Source organism: Pieris brassicae, chromosome 7 (assembly GCF_905147105.1).
Source record: "Pieris brassicae chromosome 7, ilPieBrab1.1, whole genome shotgun sequence".
Lineage (NCBI taxonomy): Eukaryota > Metazoa > Arthropoda > Insecta > Lepidoptera > Pieridae > Pieris > Pieris brassicae.
Window position 1 is genome coordinate 9,325,710 of NC_059671.1, and position 20,656 is coordinate 9,346,365.

Consider the following 20,656-nt stretch of genomic DNA (forward strand, 5'->3'; position numbering starts at 1 on the left):
TGAAGTGATAGCTTCATGTATAATAAATATATAATCTTTATAATATTAAAGTCATAATATTACCAAACTAGCCCCCTGGTTAGTGGCTAACCCACAGCTATTTAAAACACAAGGAATATAAGTGATACATACAAAAATATTTAACAGGGTGCAAACGGAGAGAAAGCTCATCTGCTATTAAGCGATATCGCCGCCCATGAACACTCACATTGCCGAGCTTTTAAGACCTAGAACGCTTTTTTCTTCAAGGACTCGTAAGTCAGAAATATTTCAGTGGGCAGCTGGTTCCACTTAGTGGTAGTGCGCGGCAAAAACTGCCTTAAGAAACGCTCAGTTCTGGAACGACGGACGTCGAGGTAGTATTTTGTATTCTGCCTTGTCCGATGATTGAAGTGTGTGTGATAGTGTGCATGAGTGATTTAGAAAGCTTGCGCTGTGTCTGGGTTAGGTTTTGAAACCTCAGTCATGCCAATACGACATGCCATGTTAAGGCTTCTGTAGAATAAGACATGGCATCCATTATGACATCCATTATTCTACAGAATATTATATTAATATTTATTATATTTGATATTGATTATTATATTTATTACACCTTAGGTTATATTAGCTAAATTTCATACAGGTCCGAATACCAACTTAAATTTGGTTCAGTAGTTTTGCAGCCTATTCAATATAAACAAACAATCTTTCCTCTAACAATATTAGTGATTTTTTTTTCTAATTTCAGGGTGTTGGATACTAAATATATGTCCAGTTTACCGCCGTTTAAAGATAAGTTAACCTCAAGCATTCTACAGCATCTTCTAGTTACGTTATCCCAGCGACCATTTTCTATGCCAGAAATAGGTGAATATTTAAAAATTAGTAATAACATTGGTTAATTGTTATCTATTGATGAGAAAAAAATCTCGTGAAATGATCGAGGATTTGTTGGTTGGTTTTTCTTATATTTACTTACCTAGTCTTGCTATAAATACTGAAATAAAGACAAAAAATCTATCTATTGCAAATAACATTTATTACTTTTACAGTGTGTAGACACAAAGTATAGTTTAATACATAAATATAAAATAATTATAATAACAAACTATAAAAAGATTATAAACTGTTATGGGGTTTTAGCATTAAATAAAACAAATTAGCACATATTAGGATATTTATAAAAGGAACTTCAAACAAGTAAGCTTGAAAAATACATAACTAAAATATGTTAAACTAAATCTTATCATTAACTTAACTAAATAAATGTATGCGCTAGGAGGATTTTGGTTTATCCTAACAAACCTATTATATGTGGTAATGTTTACCACATAAACAAATTTGTTAATTTATTATTCAATAATGAACATCTAATTTGAGGGCGTTTCCCAAAGCTAAAAAAGAAGAAAACATTTCAGATAGCTTCACAATTTGAAAAAACATACCCCTCAACACAGTTATAACCGAAATAATCCAAAATTGTACATCACACAATACACAATGTATATCTAAAAAGCGTCCAATACACGGCACCGCCCGTGTCTTTCTTTTTTTCCCTATCTCTTCTTATTCTCTCTATCTTTTGTCCCTACCCTCATCCTATTATAAAAAGTTGAGGCCAGTAGTTATCAATAGAAGTACACACTCTTTCCGTGGTAAAATACTTCACTGCCAATCGTACGGACTGTGTTAGGGACTCCAAATTATCATGGCGTTTAGAGCAAGCCATACTCTCTAAAACTGACCGTTAATTATAATCCAGTGGATTAAGATTGGGACTGGATGACGGCGAGTCTTCAGCTCTGATGAAGTCCGAAACGTTTGTTTCCAACCAAGACTAGGTAGACCGAGCGTTATGACCCTGCGTCGAGTCTTCCTGGAAGGACCATTCTTGGTTATTGAACATAGTGTTGTTAAGGGGCTTCACTACCTTCTCAAGAATGATTTCTTGATACACTTGTGTCGACGTTTTGATACCTTTTTCATAAAAGTATGGCTCAGTCACTCCTTCAGTCGGATAGTGCCCAAGTTGCACTCTGTTGACTAATTGGAAAGCTTCGTTAGAGCTTTGAGCATAAATACGGTAATTTTGTTTGTTCAAATGTTGTTCAAGTTCAAAATTCTCATCCGTAAACAAAAATTTTCTGTAAATTTTTTGCGTACCGCTTTAGTAGTAGTTTTGATTTTCCACCATATTCTTGTTTAAATTATCAGTTAAGAAACATTCTAGTACGTCATTAAAAATATAAATCACAAATTCAAATATAATTTTGTTAATTTTTAATTGTAACAGTGTTTATTGCCAGACTAAGTATATTTGTCGCGAATTGTATTTTTCTTTTAATTTTATTGGAATGAATATATTGTCATATTTATATAGACAATAATTTTTTTTAATATTTTGAAAATAAAATGGCGAAAGAATTTTTCAAATCGGTCCAGCAGTTGTCTAGTATATATGTAAAAACATACATACCTTTTTATAAATTCAAATTCAAAATCAATTATTTATATAGGTAACCCAATGTACACTTATGAAGGTCAAAAACAGAAATGTATATAAAATGCTTTTGATTTTATATTTACTGCCAGTTCTCCAATCAAGGGCGTAGGACGGAAGAGAAGAACTGGCAATAAACTCTACGCCACTCTTTTATCGCCAAGATTTTGTTTCACCATTTATAGTATTAGAATAGGTTGTCTTGTCTGCACTCATTTAGTAGAAGTCTCTGTAGTTACGAGAGACGTATTTTAGTTAAACTGCGTTTCGACTAATTTTTTTTGATGGCAAACCATGGCAAGTTCGTCTTCATCATTCTAATGTAGTTTACGGCCTTGGAAAGTTAGGCACTGTTTTAACGCGGCAGTTGAACGTAGTCTTGGTAAGAAAAAATGTGTATTTAGTAACAAGTTCGGCAGTTAAAACTTAAAGTAAACAAACATAAGTAACAAATTATAAAATCATGAAATAGCTATAGCGGCAGTCACGAGTGTCGTCCTAAAGCTAACTGTCGAACTATTTATCGAATTTCCCATTCCATCCTTTTTACCGGCTATTTATTTACTAGTAAGTTGTAAGATGAAATAACTAATAATAAAAATACTGGCCATTATTTTTTTCATAACTTCTCGTATATGTAAATAACAGTTCAAAAAATTTGTTCCCGAATAGTGACATACTTTTTTTAAAACCTACAAAAATATAGTTAGTTGTGGCTTTATATTGACGAATAAATAAATACTAATAAATTAGACCAATAAAATAACTGTTTTTAGATTCAGTCGATGGACGGGGTTACCGTCAAACACCTCATAAGCAACACGAGGCAGGATATGACGCATATGTCACCGGTCTATGTTTCTTATCTATGCATGCTCATCTAGCACGCATGCGCGGCGAAGGTTCAGGACGCGTGACAGCTGACAGCGTGCAATTACGGCCTTTCTTAAACAAAGTGTTTTTGGCGAAAACCGCGCATCAGGAATCGCCGTTTATGAACCTCGCTGGTGATGATCGTAAGTGTATTGTTATACTATTATTACTTAGTAAAAAGTAGAAAGTGTCCGATGACACTACATACAGTCACTATTAAGAAGTGTTCTTGTAGTATTGTCTTTGGTTAACATAGCTTCTACACATTGAAAGAAAACATTTTTTTAACCGGATTAAAGCTATTTGTATTATTATGAACTTATAATTATTTTACATAATTATAAATTTAAAATTTTCCGACGTTTCGCGTGCTTTACAGCGTGCGTCGTCTCGGTGGCTGAAGACAAAAGGTGTTGAATGTCAAAAGTATCACAGCTGGGGAGAAAGTTGTGTTATCTGTATTTATTTCCCCGGAGGTGTCCTCTATTTTCGCGGATTGTAAATTAAAAATATAAAAAAAATATGTAAAATAATTATTATAATTTATTAATAATACAAATAGCTTTAATCCGGTTAAAATTTTTCTTTTCTTTCAAGTGTTCTTGTGTTCTATTATTAACAAATAAACAAAACGTTGCTTTGTAAAAATTAAGAAAATATATTCGCTAAATGTGTTCAGTAATGAGTTGCCAAAAAAGTTACCTTTTTTGTTAATGATTTATGGAAAAATGCGAGTCCTAATTTGAAGTGGAGAAATAAAATCAGTGGTGCTTCAAGCTTTTAGGTCCGGGCCTCAGATTTCTGTATCTGTTTCATGATAATTTGTCAATTAAATACGTGATCGTCCTTCTGCCTGACACCGTCCACTTTTTGGGTGTAAGGCAAGCCGGTTTCATCACGATGTTTGCCTTCACCGTTCGAGCAAATGTTAAATGCGCACATAGAAAGAAAATCCATTAGTATAGCCGGGGATGGGACCTAAGAGATGAGAGTCTGGAAACTGTCCTTTTTAAATGGTATTAATGAAATTATAACCGAATTAAAAATGTCTGTTTTACTCAAATCGACTCGTAACGGTGTACTAATTTTTATAAAGACACAAACATGCGGTATCACAAATCAGAGCCTTATTATTGTTTAAAAAAACGCTACAAGATTTCTTATTTCAGCATCACCTTCGAGGGATCATGTTTTCCACTTGACGTTTCCAAAGGATTGGCAGAAGAATGAGATTACCCAATTGTTTAGCGCTTATGGTAATTATTTTTTTTTATATGTAAATTAGTAATATTAATATATTTAAAGTGCTTCTTATCATTGAATAAGTTTAAAATATTCATGTAAATAATAACTGCTTTTGATTGTTTTTTTTTATTTAAATCTAAAATTATTACTTTAAGAGATTATATTATATATTACTAGCTGACCCGGCAAACGTCATTTTGCCATGTATATTATTTCAAGGAAACTGTTTTTTTTGTTAAATAAAAATAAGCTATCTACTATAATTAAAAATACAAATATATAAACACAATAGCATACAAATATACATACAACCTTTAATTGTCACCCCTCTACGTTCAACCCCTATTTTTATTATAGTAGATAGGCTACTTTTATTAATATAAAATCCCGGAAATAATATACAAAACGACGTTTGCCGTGTCAACTAGTTATGTTATAAAAATATAACAAATTATTGTTTCAGGCCAAATACTAGTACAGTTTTTGGACGACACATCCGCGTTGATAGCGTTGTCCCGTCGAGATCTTGCGAAAACAGTTATACGTGCGTTCGCCAATAATAAGAAAGTTGTTCTTGTACCATTTATTAAATATAAAGAACGAAATGCCAAGGTACGTATTTTGTAATATTTTAGCAGAAATAGCGATTTTTTTTATTTTTATTAAAGATTCAGGCCGAGGGGTTCTATCATAGTGCTCATAACGGGAAGGGACGGACACGGTTGTGTCAACGTTTTACTATACCATTGGATACAGAAAACGTTACGATGAAGAATCTCCAAAAATTGTGTGACGTAATACGTCAAATGCTCCCTTTACAAAGTTTTTTTAGCTCTTTGAATATAACTCTAATGAATACTTTTTAATTATTGTATTTGTCACAATTTTTTCGAAACTAAAAGTCGTATTAAGATCATTTTGATTGGTTGATTAAACCAGGAATTAGGAAACGAGGGAATTTTATTCAGAATCGGCTCAGTCATATTTGAGATAATGTTGACTGGTGTTAAGTGACTTCCAGGTGTACTTATTTCTTCTGTTATTGAGCTAGCCGCCTGACTCCTCCAGTTGTTTTACTCTAGCCATCCTTTAAGCCTCTTTTTTATATAGAATAGGGGGCAAACGGGCAGGATGCTCATCTGATGTTAAATGGTTCCGCCCATGGACATTCTCAATGCCAGAGGGCTCGCGAGTGCGTTGCCGGCCTTTTAAAAGGCTAGGATATTAATTGCCTCTTATCCTTGATTCCCTAAATAAGCCAGTTCGAGCTTCTGATAACATTTCCAGCTATAAACGAATTGAGGAAATTGAAATTTCCACCAGATGAAGATCATCTATGTCCTTGGGATCAGGCCGGACCATTACTTTGAAATAAATAAAAATTACAAGTAATAAAAAAAGGCCTTTCTTCGGCAACCAGTTTTGAGGTCAAGTTGTCAGCACTGCCAGGTCCACGAATTCGTTCCACGTGTTGACATTAATTAGTGTGCATTATACCTATGTGACGAATAAAATGTTTTTAATCTATGTTTTTCTATATTGTTTATAATCTATGGATACAAATAAAAATGGTATATTGTCCACAGGAGTTGCAGTTACAAGCAATACAGGGGCGTGAGGAGTCATCGCCGGTGTATGTGAAAGTGTGCGTAGCATTCATCATTATATTAGCTGTGTGGGTGTGTGTGAGTGTGAATGACGGCATAGAGTTGTAAGACAGAGGTTTTATATTTTAACTGTCACTTATTTCTGCGAGGCGTTTTAAAGCACTATCATATATATATAGTGAGACCACAGATAATAGAGAACGAAGATTTGACAGTTAAATATATGAAGAACGCACAGTATTTAATCGCTTTATTGTTAAGAAATATTAAGAAGATTTTCTATAGAAAATTAGTAATAAACGAATATTGGACCTTTAGTGATATAACTTCGAAGTATAAAATATTTTTATTTATAGACGGGATTCGAATTCTACTATATTAAAAAATACGGGTTTGAAAGGGATGTTTCATATATCGATTATTTTATTGACTGATTTTTATAATTTATATGTATTTTGATATTCTGCTTACGGCTTTTATGGCTTAATTATTAACAGACACATTTGTGTTTATCAGTATCATAGGACTGGATTTTGTTCTTGTTTTATAAAAGTATTCTTCTGTTTTTCAATATTTTAATTTTTTTTTAATTTTGTTTAAAACTTTTTAACTGTATTACGTGAACTTATGTTCTTTTTTGACTTTTAAAATGTTTTTACTATTTCTAAGTTTAGTTTAAGTTTTAAAATAAATTATAGTTTTTTATCAATTGTTTTATTTATTGTTGAACGAGTCGTAAGAACATTTTTCAGTTTTTATAAGTGCCGTAAACAGATTATGAAAATACTTAATATAGAATCTTGGGATTAGAGAACCTATTTGATATTATCAAGACGTTACGTCATTATAGTTCGACTGTATCGTTTTGATACTTTAATCAAAAATATTTTTTGTGAATAAATGAAATTACCCGTTTCGCAGACTAGTAAAATTTTAACCATAAATACATTGACCATTACCATTCTATTAATACATTAAAAGCGGTTAAGCGATACTTGTCTTGTACTTTCTGCTCATTGGTCTGTTTTTTATGTTTAGAGTTCTTAGAGCGTACCAATTCTTAAAAGGCAACACACGTGTGTCTATTAAGCGTACATGCGGTTTTCTCCATGTTATTAAAGAAAAAAATGTTAAGCCTGGCTTGACATTTTTTCTGAAATATATTGGAAATAAATATATTTAATTCGTAAGCAACGAAATAAAAAAAACTCATTATTATATTTGTGTACCAATAAAAATTAAATAAAGTTATATGGTGTATGGGTAAATAGTCAATATTTTAACTACAAGTTATTGTATTCCTATTATCTTAGTAATGTCAATAATATAATATCTAAGTCTTTACTAATATCACTTTACACAATTCATTAATTTCTACAATATCGTTGCCATGAGCTTGGCAATCTTTCGCTAACCGAGAACTTGTCATTTGTATGAAAAGTGTTGAAAATATTTTCATATAAATATATGATGCCGTCGTTGACACTTTGTCAAATTGATTGCAGAGAGTGGTGTATGATGGTAAATTTAAAACATGGCCACGCGTTTACTGACAGCTGCTTACGGAGACGATAAATATTGAATTGATAAAAAATATAAATAAATATATATATTTTAAAACACCACAAAAATATCTAAATAAACTTTCATTTGAAGCCTTTTAAAAATTAAATCTTTAGTTTTACCGTATTTGTGACCCATAGACACACGTCTACATCAATATATTAAATATTTGAGTCTGTTAAAAAACTGTAAGTAATTAATTTTGTTCTAAGTTTGAAATGAATTTAAGTAATTTTTTAGTTTCGAATTACCTAGAAAGTCTCACCATAGACTATCTGTACTTCATTAGAAGTCTTGGCCTCTGCCCTTCGAACATTAAAGCCTATATCTATTGCTAGAGCAGACTGAACTTCATTACAAGTTAAATTGTTTCAAATCAGACGCAGCTAGTAGGGTTGGTGGTAACAACTTATGGTCGTCTTTAGTTTACGCGATCTTTAGCGAATATAAACGATATACACGGGTTGTTTTCAGTATTTCTAATACAATATATTAAAAAAAAAATTCTTTAATTCCTTGCTTTTCACACTATTTTGTTACTTAGTCTATATGTATATATTATTACTTAAATTAATCTGCTGCCACGCTTCTGTCGCTGAGTTTGAGAATCGTAGTGTAGTACATATTTTCACGATGGACTCTTACGAAAAAGCACTGTTCTTAGTGTTACAATTAAAATGAAAAAGGATTCATATTGTTAGCCCAGAAGGGGAATTGTCATGGCAAGTAAAGAAAATATAAAATTATTTTACATGCTGTTTTGTTTGTGAAATTCTCAATAAATTTATTGCATATTTCTTTCCATGCCTTTTTCTTTTCTATTTTATTGCTCTACTTGTCGGACCTCCAATCCCATATCGCTGGGCGATTCTCATTCTCATCAACTTGATTTTCGTTCATGTTACAAGTCTATAGTATAAAAAATACGTGCGCATAGCACTAGTCGATCTGATGAACAGATGCGTGGCCGCGCGGCTGTAGCGCTGCAACCGCGCGTTATTTATTTACACGTTGCGGCAAATTTGATGGCGCCCTTAATCCGGTAAAGACCTCCTCTAAAGATGCTTATTTGTCATGGTCGTGTGCTATCTGGCTCCGGCTTGGTTTTCTTTTGACCATGTCTTCCCATTGAGTTAGTACTTATCCTCTACCTCTTCATTTCTTCTTCCCTTGAGGGCTTTTCCATAACGTTTCCTTTATTGTCCACCTCCGATCAGAAAGCATAGCATGTGGCCTGCCCATTTCCACTTAAGCCTTTGAGCATAGTATAGGATGTAAATGGTTTTTGTTATTGACCACTGTCTCGCTGTCAAGTGATTTTGTGTATCGCGTAATACGTCATCTGTCAATATGTTGCAATCTCTCGCTGACCACCATCGCTGAAAGCACGGAACGTCGAATTATATAATTAATTCACGTTTATATACGTTAAAGAAATATTTTATATTTAAATATTCACAAACATATCTCACGGTTTATTATATTTATTTCTCATTAAGAACATTACGTGAGAAAATATACATTACGCTTATTAAATAATTTTACATTACAACCGTAAAAAAGTACAACAGCCGGCAAAAACCGCACTTTTTAGATAAAAAAGTAAAATATAATCTTAAACGAAGAATTACGTACTAGTTAGACTCCTAGTGGACTTCCTTCCGTAAGAGATACGTATATTCCTCAAATGCTGGCAACTCGCTTACTAAAAGGTGTCCATGGGCCGCGATGACTGTCTAAGTTTTGTTTTAAGGCTTCCATCTATTGAAGACTATGTTTTGAGCTATCTTTAGCCCGGTTAAAACTCATTTAAAACGTGTAAACAATTTTTATCCGAAGACAAGTCACTTACAATATTTGTATATAATAATACATAATTCAAAGAGTAGTTCCTCTAGATAAGTTTCGTATCGGCTTTATTCATGGCAGCCCTATCTCATTGCTACCGAACGCGATGCAGCGCGGACAATGGCGCGTGGTGGTGCGACCCCGGGACCTCGCGTGCGCGCTTCCGCCATTTTGCATTTTAATGCGCATTTGCATACAGCCGACACGTGCGATGATATTCTGCTCTCATTTATTTCGACTTGTGTATTAATGCCTTATGCTATTGTGTATTCAAAATTGTAATCTTCCTTTGCGTTGAATGGGATATGTATTTATATACATTTATTTATGATAATTAAACCGTGCCTAGTTCTCACTGTTTTAAAAATAAAATCAGTGGCCTTACCTTATTAGATCTGGGCCTCATATATCTATATATAATTCATGATGTCGCAATCTAATAGGCAAGTAGGTGATCAGCCTTCTGTGCCTGACACACGTCGTCGACTTTTTGGGACTAAGGCAAGCCGGTTTGCTCACGATGTTTTCCTTCACCGTTCGAGAGATTGTTAAATGCGTACGTAGGAAGAAAGTCCATTGATACACAGCTGGGGATCGAACCTACGATCTCAAGGATGACTGTCGCTCGCTGAATGCCACACTCTAGTCAGTCGATAAGGCCCGGGGTTCCTGTAGATATATATAAAAATAATAGATGCATACTACCTAGCAGCAGAACTACCTTTCACATAATTCGTTGAAGGAATCTCGCGTTTCTAACTATAAACTAAACGTCAAAGTAATAAATTAAAATCTCTAATACCTATTAAAGCGGCTGCTAAAAATCCTAAATACCGTTAGGCAGCAAAAACTCCAGCCCAGAGAAAGGTGTATGCCCCAGAAAAAGCTCATTAAATATAACATTGCGGAATGATTGAGATAGCATTCTACAATGTCTAACCTTATTTAAAGATAAACCAAAGGCTGGTTTATGCGCATTAAACATACAATACGTGACGATGGAAGCCAGGCTTCGTACATAAATAAAGTGTACAGTTAAAGTTGAAACAATTGCGCACGCGCCCGATCAAATCGTAAACATTCGAGTTTCATCGCCATCGCTCGTGCCGATGTTATCGTGGAGAGAGTTACGTCCCAACTCACTTAGAATAACTAGTGCATAGAGACCTATTTTGGTAGCCCTGCGTGATTTTGCCAATTTACTCGGATTTAAAGATTTTCAGTACACATCAATCGTTTCTGTTCCAAGCAAGTTGTGATAGCATTATTTCTTTAAATACGAAGTATGGAGATCGTTGTATAAGCTGAAATTTGGAGTTTGGAGTGTTTGTGTGAGTTTGGCAACGTTTACGTTTCTGTTCCTTGCATGTTGTACACGTCTGTATGATATTATTTCTCTAAATAGGAAGCATGTAGATCGTTGTATAAGCGATGTTTCATACATTGTTCAAGTATTAAATAGCCTCCATACAAGACGTAACATATAATTTGGTTCAGGTCAAAGTCCAACCGATCCCGCTGTAATAAAGGCATCGTTCGATTATCGCTTGGGCAATTTGACGGTAACTACTGTTGGCTCGTTTTTGATTGAGAGTTGAATTATATCTGTAAACGATATCTTACGTTTTTATATATACATACATTTACTTACAATGTTATTTAATGACTTATTGAAAAGATTGGTTTTTTATATGAAGAAATCGTTGCCATGGTAACAAACTTTTTAGTCTCCGTTTTTCGTTCCTAATTATTAACAAAAATAAAGCCTTTATTCACTAACTTAATAACATTTATATAATTTTAACCGTATCGATAACATACATTTTAACAATATTATTTTAGCTCACAAGTTATCAACAGTCAGGTTTTATTCTAATGTAGGCCATTTTTATGCTATTCACTTTTGTTATGTTGTTGTTGATTTTATCAATTCGATGTAATATTTTTTATTGTTACACATTTGTTAGGATGTTTATCGAGCTTTACAGTTTGGAAGCTATGATGAGATGGAATCTTTTTAATTGAATTATATACGCATACTTTTTATAAGTCAGCTTCTATCTTGACAAATCGTTATACTATACAGACAATATATTATCCATTTAAGGAATTCACAGTATTCTATTGTAGTTAGTCTGTGGCTGCGCGCGCCACGAAGTAGGTCGGCATTCTCGCCTCTGTCGCGTCGCTTGCGCAGATGCGAGTTAAAGCTCGTGACATCGATCGTGTAGCCGTTCCTTATGAGTCATTAGTCGCAGCCGGTGTATCGGTAGTCGTGAGCCCGCCAAATTAATGGAGCTATGATCTATGGAAACTGCACCGTGCCTCTTGTTTGTACTTTACGGTCGAGCTGCCTAGCAGTGAGTTATGGCAATCCAATGAATGTTTTGTATGAAAGCTTTGCTTTTAACACTGACACCCACTAGATACCCCGGACCATTAGACTCTTTTTGAAGTCAGCGTTTTGGCCATTCACCAATATCCAGATTGAGCATTCTGATAAACGAGCTAGGTCTGGAGCTCACCACTTTGAATCATTTTGTTTTTATATTTTTTTTATCTCTTCGTGTATGTTGTTTGCTTGTCATATTAAATATAGTATTGCTGACCGTTGGCAAGCGTTTATAAATATACAATTCGTAATTAATTAACTCATCACCTGTTTGGTGGCGTTTGGTAGGATTTGGATGTCCAGTCAATATATATGAATTTTAGTTCGCTGTCTGAAATTGCGACTGGCTTATTTATATTGTAATCCTATAGCTAATATAACTATACTATAGAAATATGTATTCTACAGATATAGCCAACGATGGAATACATCTAATATATAAAATTCTCGTGTCATATGTTCGTTCCCATACTCCTCCGAAATGGCTCGACCGATGCTTATAAATTAGTTTATTGCATATTCAGTATTTTTTTATTTTTTAGACAAATTGTTTTGTTTTTATTTTATTATGATACAGCGTACAAAAATTAATACAACCCTTAATTGTCACCCCTCTACGATCATCCCCTATTTTTTATTATAGTTATGTACTATAATAATATATAAACGGTTATTTTTATGAAACAAACATTTTTTTTTGGAAATAATATATATGGCAAAACGACGTTTGCCGGGTCAGCTAGTAATACATACAAAAAAGTTCCAACATTCACAAAAGGAAAACAATAAAAACCATTTAACGAAGTAATACCTAATTATTAACAGTCTCAAATGCTTGCTCAAACGATGCCCTCTCTATCACAATGATAAAATGACCTGCAAATTTTATGTGGTATTGAGTGGGCTCCAGTCATATTGCGGCGCGAGCGCGCTGTAATCTTGGATTAACACTTGATAGCATATTCTGTAGAATGGAAGTCGTTCCCTTCGATCAGATAAGTGTTATCGTAATGAGTATTGAGTGGACAGTATCACTTGAAATTGGTATTTTGCGAAATGTTTAGAACGATGCTGTGATATAGTTACTAGTTCTTAGGAATATTTTTCCTTCTGTATACAGAACAAGATGTTTTTTTACAAAAATTTAAATAATGACCAACTAAATGTAAACTTACTGAATCTGTTATGAGACGAATAAGTAGTCGAGGCATCGTATAAATACATATATCAAAAGATTCTATACATTTTGAGTGAGTTCTGCTCGGCCACGAATAATAACTAAAGTACGTTGTGTTATCAGTTGAAATAAGAATCTGTTTCATGATCATTCTAATAGGCAAGTTGACAAGTTTCCTGTGCCTCGCACATGCCGTCGACTTCACCGTTCGAGCGAATGTTAAATGCGCAGATAAACAGAAAGTCCATTGTGGTTCCGGGGATCGAACTGTAAGGATGAGAGTCGCAGGCTCAAGCCACTAGGCCAACATTGCTTTATTTATTCAAATTATCTTGTCAAATAATATAATTCGCGTTTCCGTTCTAGTTGGTCAATATTCTTGAAGCCTTGTTGTATGTACGAAAAAATATAAACATTTTTTTTAAAACAAATGGTAACTTTCACCAGTATATACTTGAAACAGAACTAATCTAAGCGTTCGACCAATTAGGCTCCAGCAGATAAACCACTTCTTAATATGAAAATTGTATTCATTTTTATAACTACCAAGTGAAATTAGAGAATTTCCACTGAATAAATTCAATTTCAATTAAATTAATCAATAAAGCTTTTTATAAATTTGACGATTATTCAGGTGATCCTAATCGTTGGCATTGATTTGCTCCAGTTCAAACAATTCGTATGACTAAACTTGGCGATTAAAAAGAGTGGTGGAGAGTTCTTGCCAGTTCTTCTTGCCCGCTCTACGCCCTTAACTTGTTATGTTAAATGGAAATTAGATTATAAATTTAGAATCTGTGGAGTAAAATTAATACTAAACTCATTTTTTCAAGCCAGGTTTAGTCTATGGTACAAATATTTGTCATAAGCATCAGGTATAACTTTGTTAGGTACATTTCTAAATGTCAAGTTATTCGCACAAAGGGTCCAGATAACGTCTTTATACAGACGGTACTAATGGTGCCACCCGACGACGCCTGCGATTGTGTGAAAGGACTTTTAGTAGGGTTGTCAGGAAATAAGACCTTGTGACCCAAGATACGGTTAAAACTAGGAGGTTACGTTACTGAAGAGCTTTCTTATAGTACAGAACAAAGTTTCTATATCGCGGCTGCTGGAGTGTCGTGTTTCTAATCAAATTTTGACGGTTCTTCAGTATTCATAGCGCTATGAATCGGCTATAAATGTTACCCTAATATCTTTTAAATTGGGATTCGAGAGAGTTCAGATATTGCATGTATACGTTATAACTCATACGTTGTAGGATTATTCTCGTATTAAAAATAAAAATATAGAAGCACACACACACAAGTTATTTATATATTAGTTAGTTTAATTTTATAATAACACAATTGAGTGTAAAGATACGCCTAACTAATTATGGATTTGGCAAATTATTATAATAAATTTCACACTACAGAAATATAACCTGAGAAGATTATATTAGTGTAGTGTTATAGGGGGAAATATCGCGTTATTTTGAGTCAGTATTTTAATGTTATGATACAAATGATTCTATTAATTTCTCATTTATTTATTTATTTCGTAATCGTAAAGGTAACAGAAACTATATATAACAAAAAAATGTGTGTGGGTACTAGTGTACACACGTAAGAAGTGAAACTTCTTTATGACCTTATTTTTCAAAAAATGATCTATTATATGCAACTTTACTGAAATTGGTTAAATTAAATAAAATTTGAAAAATTTAACAAAAGCTTTGATTATCATAGACATGAATACAATAATACAATTATTTCATTTTACCTTATTACCACCGAGATTATTACAGAATTTCATTAATAGATTAGATAGATAGATTTATTACTATCATTGCTATCGTTATTATATATTTTTGTTATTAATGGCTTGTATCAATCGTGGTAGGGACAAGAAAAAGATAACGTAACGGAAAAATGTGACGCGTAAACCAAAAATGTGACGGTTTTTTTCCTACGCCGATAAAGAAGTTTCAATTCAAAGAAATGTTACTTGTCTTCTTAGTTTTCATTTGTTATAGCGAGGAAGCCATTCTGTCCGTATTACCCAATTCGGCTGTCCTGTGCGATAGTTTGAAAGTGAGTACGTGAGTGTGTGTATGTGGGTGTGCTCATGATGCAGGTGATTTAGCGCTATGAATATTCTTGATACTGACGATTCTTTATACGATTTATAGACACAAATCTCGACAGGAACGACCGTTGTCTTAAGCTCTGCCCGGCTCCAATTTCGTTTATTCAATTGATAACGACATGATACTACAACATACGAATGATGAAATATCGATTATTTCGAAATTATCTATATTTAACATCGCGTTTATAAAATGACAATATATTGACTATTCATTTAATCCTGATGAAATCTTTGAACTGAAAACGGCAACAATTTGCCCCGGACACGTCACTCAGTGTAATTGGCTTGGTGGCTATTAGCTAATGAGATATAGAGATAGCATCAGCGGCAGCCGCGCAAAGCGATCGGATTTTATATCGTTAACGGGGTAAGAGATGGCGGGAGCGGGAGCGGTAGCGGATTTGGGAATACCATTTTAATCATTATGGCTGAGTGATTATTGTCTATATTGTCCACACCGTTACCGTAGACCAGTGTTGGCCTAGTGGCTTCAGTTTGTGACTCTCATCCTTAAGGTCGTAAGTTCGTTTGCCGATTTAATTTCATTTAACCATTTAAAAGAGAGCAGTGTTTCCAGACTTTCACCCCTGAGGTTCGATCGCCGGCTGTGCACTAATGGACTTTCTTTCTATGTGCCCATTTAACATTCGCTCGAACGGTGAAGTAAAACATCGTCAGCAAACCGTCTTGCCTTAGACCCAAAAATTCGACAGCCTGCGTCAGGTAGGAGGCTGATCACCTACAGATACAGAAATCTGAGGCCCAGACCTAAATAGATTGCAGCAACACTGATTTATTTTATTTATAGACACGGTTATTGGACGTGTCTTGTTATTGCCATCTTTAATCTTTTCAAATAGGCATGTCCAAGGGCAAGGTGTTCAAGAATCTTAAAAGTAATATAAGTCCCTGGTATAGTTCTGCGTTATATTATAATAATATTTTTGATAGAAAGTAAATGTTTCTTGTAAAGTACAACAGTGAAATTATTGCATACCGTCTGGATGTTGTTAACAATTCATTTACTGCCCTAAGAAAAAAATATTGCTGATTATTGCTGGAACTAGATCTGAGATTTTAAGAGTCGTTAGTTATAATACGAAAGGAATGTTGATTCAGTCTTACCAGTACGGGGCTTATTATAGTCTGTTGAATATCATAGTTTCGCTTTAGTTATTGACATGTTCGCACCCTTAGTGGTGACACGGCAGGCGAGGAGAAAAGATACTAGTGATGTAACCATGTTTGCGATAGGTATGTGTGAGGCGATAGGGAACACGAGACACCACGGATGAATTATTCAGCCATCGTAGTGTGGGCTCATTCACGGTGAAAGAATTTAGTTTTTTAAAACTTTATACGGAGGTAAGGTACTTGGCAAGTTTAGAACGAAATGTGTTCTAAATTCAAAATTAAAGAGGTTTCCAAATTTGAATTGAATGCTATTCTAAAGGTAGTATGTGTTTCCAGTATTATATGAAGCTTACAGAATTTAATTATTTTATAATTGTATTGATTGTATGTTTAAATTGAATTTGCTCAAAAACCACTGAACCGATTGGAAAATTTCCTTCACTATTCGATTTCTACATTATTCCTGATGAACATAGTTTCTTATATGTTGTATGTTATGTAACCCAAGGTGTATTTTTTTTAATCCCTACAGTTACATGTATTTACTTTTTCTTCAGTCCTTTTTTTAAATATTGTGCTGTACACGGTTAACATATGTTTTAATTGGATTGTTTTGGCTAATTATCTACATACATGTCTTATGTATTTTAGCACTTGCGCTTGCCTTGTCCAATTTTTTTCTCAATCGTTGCCTGGAACAGATCGCTCGAAAGCGATAAGGCTGCCAGTTAGCCTCTTCATTTAATTATGTTAATTGTATCATATTTCTATATGCAACGAAGTGTTAATATATAAATCCCGTTGGCCTCGAAAATTCGGAAAGCATAAATCATTATTTCAGACTCACTTTTATCACTATCGATAATTGATTGCAACAAATTGATACAGGAGGGAACGCAATAAAAAGGGGTACCTTTATTGGTGTCTCTTCACCGATAAGGCATATTTAATTAAAAGCCGCCTGTATTCATTAAAACTAAGGAAAAAGTACACGGTCGTACAGTCGCCAGCAAAATACCGTTCAAATATAATTACTCAGGAAATTCTTCATTTATTACTTGTTAGTGTGGTATGTCATTTATTATTTATTATAATTAAAGCTTTATTAATGAACCCATACAATAATTGGTTAGTTTACATTTCTTATAATGTACATAAAAAAAATCAGTTAGATTAATTTTTTTCTGTTTTAGTGGTCTATTTTTTGTATGGTCTCTTTTAGGGAAAAGCCTCCTCTATATTTTTTCCATTTCCCTTCAATTTTTCACAGCTAGTTCTATAACGTCATCTGTTAATATTTCTTTTGTCGTCCTATACATCTTTTTCCAGTAAGTCCAGTCCAATTTCCTAGTTGCAGAAATTTCACAGATATCTATCTGAAATGTATTTGCTAGAATTTTACTTAGGGACCTTCAAAAAAGTGCGTACCAATTTTTTAAAGGCTGGCGACACACTTGCGAGCAATATATAGTGTATTAATACTATTTTTAAGCGCATCTTTCCATACATTATCATATTAATATACATTTACGTAATAATAATTCCACTTACATTTGTTTAAGTTATCACTTCTGTGGGGCGTCCCGAGACGCACACATTGTTTATATATTATGATTATATCCTTTCGTCTGAAATGTCAATGTCAAATATGTACTTTCTTGATTTGGCACTAACCACATCTATTAAATATTAGATCATCGTCTAGTGTATAATGCTGGGGTATCCTGGTGATGAATTTTGGGTTACAGGACAGGCTTACTTCCACCTGCTTTAAAAATCCTTTAATGTTTACTACTTTGCAATTTAAATTGAATTTGCTTTCGAGCACAAGTGTACGAAACGTTAAATACTTGATCAAATCTCGCACGCGACTGAAATGTCTTGGAAATCGTTTACATGGTGACTTTCGAAGTATTTGTAATTCTTTTAATGTACTCGATAATGTGGTTATTCCATTAAGATTCTGCTATGAATCGGGATATGGGTGAAGATTACAATTGTGAAATTCTGGTTATATATATATATATATATATTTATTTATTTACAAATTAGGTACCTTAAACATCTTTATATATATAATTTTACTGTACGTGAGTATTTGACTGAAATCCTCTTAAACGGCTGCAATTGAATGAATTCTTTTGTATACGTTTAGGTGGCGCCCTGGATGGTTTATATTCACAAATCAGCCCCGTAACTTATATACTAAAAGCGAAGTAGCTAACTGTCTCTAGAATTAACAAAAGTTATATGTACTAATTAAAGTGGGTCTGATGACTTCAGCGGTGACTCCCTTAGGTAGATAGATAGAGTAGGTAAATTCGGCTGTGCACCATTGGGCTATGTACGCATTTAACACTCGCTCGAACAGTAAATGATAATGTGACATTCTTAGTTCCAATAACGACGGTATTAGCACAGAAGGCTACTATAATACTAATCGCGATACATATACAGATCTGTGGTCCACTAGGCGTCACTAGGTTTTTTTAAATGTAAGTCAATAAAAGAGCGTACCAATATTGAAATGGCCGGCAAAAGCTCGCGAGCCCTCTGGCTTTGAGTGTCCATGGACTTACATCAGATGAGCCAATAAAAAAAAAATGCGTGTCATACCTTGTATTACAAAGTTGCTAGTCACATCAATTGCATTAGAAATTGTAATTAAATTTATTGTACGAGTCAAACCTGTACATTTTTCTCACTCAGGCTTTCATAGTTTTGACGTGGAGTTTTTTTTAACCGTAACCGTTAGTCACTCTTCAACTGTTACATTGCATTCGTTACATAGCAATTAACATCTATATTTTAGACATCTAAATATCAATCTATGTTTATACAAGTAAGGCTTGTATTGAAAGCACTTATTTAAGCTCAAAGGTGTCTACAGGAAAATCGTGATCAACTCAATTGGCCCAATATGAATTAGGAGATATCCGTATAAGTCTATCGCATTAAGGAAAGTGTCCTTTTGTGAATTTGGAAATCAAATATACCATTTACAGCTTGGAGTTTGGCTGTATGCCTAACTGGTGATAGTTTCAATAAATTGTTTTCTAACGTAAAGGTCAGCAACGCATATTAATGGGTGTTCAGTTAGTTTGTTCCCCTATTATATAATACAAATTTCTGCGTTTCTTTCTAATCTTTCTGTATATATAGAGTTGATGGATTTTTAGGTGTAGTGTTAAGATGGTACCGTGAACTATATGTATATAAATTATTCCGCGATTAGCTTAGGTTAAAATGCAATACGTCTGAATAGGTAGGCACGGTATCGGTCTGGGTCTCAGATTTCTGTATCTGTTTCATGATCAGTTGTTAATCGAATAGGCAAGTAGGCGATCAGCCTTCTGTGCCTGACGCACGCAGTCGACTTTTTGGATCTAAGGCAAGCCGGTTTCCTCACGATGTTTTCCTTCACCGATCGAGCTTATGTTAAAGCGCACATAGAAAATCCATTGGTGCACAGCAGGGGATCGAACCTACGACCTCCGGGATGAGAGTCGCACGCTGTAGCCACTAGCCACTGCTCCATACATATATTAATCCATTTATATACCCTTAGAAAATTTTCATTTATTTTTTTCATTCAAAATAGTTGCAACAACATTATTTTTTTTGTCGATTTGATATCAGCGCTTGTACTATTCTACTTACCAATAGATATTAATGTTAAATTCTTGTACCGGTATGATCCCTTGAAAAAAACGGTTTCAACTTTATGTGCAAACATGCACGATAGCTTTATTTAAAAAAAAATAGATTTATTTGTTAGTTGAAATAATTTAGGTCTAAATTTTTTTTCAAACAAGTATACGTTCTTACCACGATGATGAAGAGGACATAATATATGAAATATAGCAAATGATAAAGCAGAAATGCCTTAGTGGGGGACTTGATATATATTATATATATTGGTCTATCTAGAAATATTTGTAACGCGAGATGGTGCATGTAGGCCTGCCTTAACAAGTGTAAACGAGGATTTAGTATGGTGCTGTTAAATAAATACTGGTAGCAACGTCCTAAATCAGAACCTAAAATGTTCGGTGTCCTAACTAGTTTGTTTAAATAAAATGGAATTAAAACTATGTGTTTTTAGATGTAGGGCAAGAGTCGAAACATATGACATACTCCTCTAAATGTCTATGGATCTCACGGGTGTAATGTCGTTATTTTATGACTGTAGAAAGACT

At 33.9% G+C, this 20,656-nt stretch overlaps 1 protein-coding gene across 1 annotated transcript in view; it reads left to right on the plus strand.

Moving 5' to 3' along the window:
* LOC123712050 (poly(A)-specific ribonuclease PARN-like) overlaps positions 1 to 20,656 on the plus strand; it is a 35,945-nt gene that overhangs the window by 3,615 nt on the left and 11,674 nt on the right. The window contains exons 7-11 of the mRNA XM_045664976.1: positions 731 to 849; positions 3,259 to 3,498; positions 4,525 to 4,611; positions 5,064 to 5,212; positions 6,187 to 6,245. Coding sequence (XP_045520932.1) covers positions 731 to 849; positions 3,259 to 3,498; positions 4,525 to 4,611; positions 5,064 to 5,212; positions 6,187 to 6,245 — 654 coding nt within the window. The remainder of the gene's footprint in view (positions 1 to 730; positions 850 to 3,258; positions 3,499 to 4,524; positions 4,612 to 5,063; positions 5,213 to 6,186; positions 6,246 to 20,656) is intronic.